The sequence below is a fragment of the Taurulus bubalis genome (genome assembly GCF_910589615.1).
Source record: "Taurulus bubalis genome assembly, chromosome: 3".
Taxonomy (NCBI): Eukaryota; Metazoa; Chordata; class Actinopteri; order Perciformes; family Cottidae; genus Taurulus; species Taurulus bubalis.
In genome coordinates this window covers 35,060,409-35,065,776 of record NC_136591.1, presented here as the reverse complement: position 1 = coordinate 35,065,776, position 5,368 = coordinate 35,060,409, and the positions used below count along the sequence as shown (strand labels likewise).

The window sequence follows — 5,368 nt, the reverse complement described above, 5'->3', positions numbered from 1 at the left end:
TGGTTGCTTTGGACTCACCAGATAAGGCCGACTCAAGTGGCGTGAAAGTCCTGGAACAATAACAAACGGGGGATTTATTGGCGCTGGCGGCCCTGGTGTTTACAGACAGGACCGTCCTGCTGGAGCTGATATGAGGAACACTTGTACCATCGGCTGTGCTCTGATGATGAAGTTCAGGGGATGCCGGGCAGTTGGAGGGGTCCGACACATTTAGTAGGGAGTAAGTGTTCAACGTATGTTTCGGCTGCAATACTTCCTGTTCCCCGTCAACAGGTCTTTTCTCACAATGTCGCTATTGTGATCCTCAAGAGCTCCTTTTAAAAAATACATTTGATTTACTCACCGGCTCATTAAAACAATGGCATTTATTCAAAAGTAACATGAAAACAGAATGTTGATAATATAATGGAATATCGGATGGAAGTGTCCATGCAGCGATAACAAAGGTTGGGAGTTATTATTTGGCATATGCTGCCCCCTTCTGGTGAGAGATAAAAGCTCAGGAAATAGTATATGTAGCCCATAGTATGCCATTGGAATAACGATAGGCTTTTACAGTGTTTATTATGATCTATTCAATAATAAGCAAATATAAATAATAGATAATTAAATCAATAAGTCTGTAATGATGATTTTGAAATGACATTTTAGTGGCGTTGCAAAATTACTCGCAGCTATTTTTTGTCAGAGCGTTTGATTTAACTAATCGCTGTCGGGATGTAGCCTCATAAGAATTTCAACACAATAACATCACAGAATGATTTTTTTTCTGCTTATTATTTTCCGTTCCACAATACATTCGTCTTCTGCGTTGAGCATAGCCAGAAAAGCGTTGTATTAAAGTACTATTATTATTATTATTAATGTGGGTTGAATGTGAAAAGGCGCGCTCAGAGTGACAAACCCACAGAGAAATAAATACGGCACTTTTGTAGAGTGATGTGTTGAATCAAACTTTTCTTTCACATTTCAAAAGTCATCATCAAGGAGGAAGATTGACCGGTATTCAGAGTATGTCCTGGGATTAGAAACACTGTCAAAACGAACCATGAATCTAAATAAGAACACCAACAAGCGGCAACAGGAAAACACATAACAGCTAAACTGCTGCCGTATTAACCGTCCTCCTCGAGGCGGATGAAACAGAGTTCTGTCCTTTTTCAGACTTTCTCAGAGGGGACGGACGGTGAGGGTGAGGCTCGCCCCCCGCTGGGGGATGATGTAGCGCTCCTCCCTGAGCAGGCGCAGCAGCAGGTCCTGCATGTCCCGGGGCCAGTGGTAGATCCTGGTGCTCTGGAGCCAGTTGGGGACGTGTCTCTGCAAACAGACGTTGTACCCAAAAAGTGAGATGTGAGCAACCAAGAGTACAACGATGATTGTTGGAATCCAACAACTACATATTCCCATAATTCTGCATTCACGTAGAATCAGGCTGAACGACACCATCTTCTGTTTGTAATGTTCTTCCCACATTAAGACCTCTACTGCTACAATTCCTGGACTTTAATGGATGTCACATGTTATCGCATGTGGTCTGTATGTTTTCTGTGTGTTTGCTCTTCATTGCTCGTCACTTGCCTTGACTGCGTTTGGAAACAACACGGGTACCAGTCTGAAGTTCAGGCAGCCTTGCTGGATGAACTCATTTTGGATCTGCGGCGACAGGAACACATGATTATCAGAGCGTATGGTTTTCTCCATAAGCTCACCGGCCGGGTCAGGAGTAGAGAGTTAATAAAAACAGTCGATTAAATATGAGGTCAAAAGAATGCTTTTTTCTTCTTTTTTTAAAGAGTGAATCGCTGCAAACACGAGAGCACAGTCAGACGTGCACAAACAATATTCAGCCGATGGGTCAAGCAGCACTTGAGACAGACACAGAGGTGCACAAAACACACACACACACACACACACACACACACACACACACACACACACACACACACACACACACACACACACACACACACACACACACACACACACACACACACACACACACACACACGGCTTTACAGAGAGTTGCCGTAAGCATCATTGAGCAGCCGGGCCAACACTGTGGGCACAATGATTAGGAGGCGGGCGTTTAATGACACAAACCTGCCACAAGAGGGTGACATTTCCCACAATCCTCAGCTGTTGACAGCTGCTCACCTGATTGTAAATGTACTTGGTGTGCAGGCCGTGCTCGTCGTCTCCATCTCCCTCCACGTCCTCCCTGTACCTGGGGCTGATGACCACGATGATGAGCACCGATTTCTGTGAAATGACAGCTGACCGTCGGCCGTTTGCAGAAGACTTCCCGCGACAAAGTTTGGATTCAGACTCGACGGCTCGACTTACGTCATTCAGAAAGCTGTCCATCCATTTGTTGAAGCCCATTCTTCGGGTCGGATTGTCAAAGATGTCGATCTGTCAGCAGACAGGCGCGTTACGTGTGAGTGTTTGTACGGAAAGGCACCGAGAGGCAAAAGAAGGTGACAAAGACATGACTTACTGCTGGGTTGAACCCCTGATCAGTCAGGAATTTGGTGAATGGAAGGATTTCTGCAGCCGTGTCCACTGAATACGTGATGAAAACATTCCCTGTCAACGAGAAAGTCAGTGAAACATCTTTATCTACGTCATTACACTTCCTAAGATCGAGAGCCCAGGTGCATGCAGGGACACCGACACAACGTACTGTACTCCTCAGACAGGCTGATGGTCCTCCGGATCTCCTTCGTGGCCGGCCACGGAGCGGCCTGGAGGGAGCGGTTCACGCCGACCTCGTGCATCACTTCTCGAGGAGGGCCCACGCGCTGAGGCACAGACCCGAAGTGGGTATTTGGAGCATATTTAGGTTGCAGCCGATCGTGGAAGGGATTCCTGTGGCAGGGTTGTAATCAGAAACGTTTGTGGAAAATGAAACATGTTGACAATATCTCATTATTTCTGGCAAACTGGGACAGTAATGGCCCCGTCATACCGTGACTGTTGGCAGGGGTCGCATGGATCCCCCGGGTAGTCACGCTTATATTGATAATGATAATTATTATTGTGACGTGGCACATTTGCTGGAGGGCAGCACGCACACTGCCGGACACGACTCCCCTGCATTGGATTGGGGCCTGCAGAGAGGAGAAGCAGACATAAACATTTTTTTTTCCAATTCAGCTGTAATGAGTCATGCAGACTCACCAGAAACAGAGTTGGGGAGGCAACTTTTATAACAAAATCTATCACAGGCGTACGGGATCTGTGCATGGTATCGTTTGTCCTACTTTTCTAACAGAGAAGAACTAGTTACTAGTTAGTTAGACTAGTTATTACATAGAGGGGTCCTCCTCATCTCGGGATCCTCGTTGTAAGAGATCGGTAAGGACCATCACTGCAGGTCAAAAAGACGAAGACATACATTGAACATTTGACCGAGGGGGGAAAGAAAAGCTTTGCTCTAAAATATTAGTTTTCATGACGCGTCCGATGAAGAGAATACTGAGCTGGTCAACGTGGGACGCCGGGAACTCCCTCTTGCCAAAAATAATATCTTATTTATTGTGGATAATCCACAGACCTGAAACGTGAACACCATCGACAGAATTCCCTTCATCGTCATTGTAGTGGGGCAGAAATCTTTGAGGAAAGTAAAAAAATAAAACAATTTGCAGGGATATAAACGCTACAAAAAGTAAGAGAGAAAACATGCCTTTGTGTAATTTGACCCTATAATTAGTTTAGTTATTGGCCCTTCATTAATAAAATCTGAAATAAAAATGAAATATTAACAGACACGTCAGCCACCAACCAAACAGAATAATCTTATATTCAAAGATATTATTTATCTGCTGTGTTTAAGAGTCAAAATAAAAAAGGACACATTCATGTTCCCCAACACTGACAGTACAGGCCTTGCACACCAAGTCTGTGGTTTTAGTCACATAATATTTCAATAACACTGACCGTTCATGCATGCTGCTGGGTATTGTGGTGGGACATAGTGGGAGCAGTTCCCTTCAGACTTGAGTGAGAAAGGACGCTCCAAGTGTTCCACCTCCTGCACAGAGTAACCATGGGGCCAGTCTGAAGGGCCAGCGAAGCCTCTGCTGTGGTCCCCCACGGGGCCCCGTTCATACAGCGGCGCCTGCTCTCTGAGACCATGAAGCCAAGCGTCTGCAGGGAGGAGGCTGTTCGTCTGTCCCGGACGTGGAGGGGTGACAGAAAAAGATTGAGGGGCAACGTGACAGGCGGCTCCGGGATCCTGCTGGTGTTGGCCCCCAGGGAGCCTCCACTGGGCGTCGTTGTGCGCTGGCCCCCTAGCTTGCCCATAGCTTAGTTTCTGCGGGCTGGTCTCTGTAGGGACACTGCACTGATTGCAAGGAGGAGGCCAGGCTAAGTCCAGACTGGAGGATGTCATGCTCTCATCCGTCTCAACAGGAGCCCTCTGGTGTGGGCAGGGCCCTGAGAGCGGAAAAAAAAAGTGGTTCACTCAGAAAGACTCTTTGATCGGATTCATGACCGCTGTCTGGTGAGGTGTATTGTCTTACCTTTAGAAGAGTCCATCTTGCCACTGAGGAAAAAGTGTCTGTTGCCTCTGGTGAAGTTGAACATGAAAACATTAAAGGATTGTAATAGAGCGCGACAACTTAAAGAGACAGTACCTTACATAAACATGTAGTTTCAACTGAGAGATTCAAAGTCCACTTTTAAAGTCGCTAGCAAGAGGTAAAAACCATGATCACGATTGAAAATGCACATCTTACAGAGTAAATAGGTGATAGAAAAGTGAATGATCAAGTATAAACAGTTCTCAGGAGTCGTATGACACATTCCTGTTTCTTCTTCTCGGAATAGGTGTGACACACTGCGTTTACCTTTAGAGGTGCGTTTGAGTGCAACACATCAACTCGATCGCTGCAAACTAGTACAAAGGTCAAAATCCTGGATCTAAAGGTATGTCGAGTATGTCTCCTTAACAACAAACACAAGTTTCAGTGTGTTTTCCGTACACATTTACATGTAGAGAATAAAGCAGAACTCTGGGTTACCACACCTACCTCCTCTTAGGTCTGCTTATCCCTCAGCCTAGCACAAACCTGTTCTGAGGGAAACAGGAAATATTCCCTCTATGCAAAGGAGAGAGGTCTCGTGATCCATTTATGCAAATTATGCAGGGCATTCAAGATTGCAACTGGATTTCTGCATCCTGACAGGGTTAACTGTAACTTTGAGAGGTGGCGGGTCGGATTTACATCCAGGCCCTATAAACGAGCACATGTAAATCTTCAAGCAACACATTCACATCTGTCAGTAAGTACACAATTGATTTAACATGTACATAAATAGCACTGCAGCGCTGCTCATATTTATTCAATTTTTTTATTTGGAA

The 5,368-nt window shown here is 45.5% G+C and overlaps 1 protein-coding gene across 1 annotated transcript; it reads right to left on the bottom strand.

The window, feature by feature from the left end:
• Positions 1-368: 368 nt before the first annotated feature.
• On the bottom strand, positions 369-5,074 carry traf3ip2a (TRAF3 interacting protein 2a). The gene is made up of 10 exons (XM_079216371.1): positions 5,037-5,074; positions 4,527-4,573; positions 3,943-4,440; positions 2,969-3,110; positions 2,684-2,868; positions 2,498-2,586; positions 2,344-2,412; positions 2,155-2,259; positions 1,579-1,653; positions 369-1,317 (listed from the first exon to the last, which is right to left on the bottom strand). Exons 2-10 carry the CDS (start codon positions 4,540-4,542, stop codon positions 1,171-1,173), a joined length of 1,326 nt encoding a protein of 441 aa, XP_079072497.1. The 5' UTR covers positions 4,543-4,573; positions 5,037-5,074; the 3' UTR covers positions 369-1,170.
• Positions 5,075-5,368: the final 294 nt, after the last annotated feature.

Bases quoted from the DNA above. Each gene is read 5' to 3' on its own strand.
- traf3ip2a (XM_079216371.1), bottom strand. The intron at 3,111-3,942 runs GTCAGTGTTATT...TCCTCTCTGCAG, and splicing joins CCCAGCAGCATGCATGAACG to GCCCCAATCCAATGCAGGGG. The intron at 2,413-2,497 runs GTAAGTCATGTC...GTCTGCTGACAG, and splicing joins ATCAGGGGTTCAACCCAGCA to ATCGACATCTTTGACAATCC.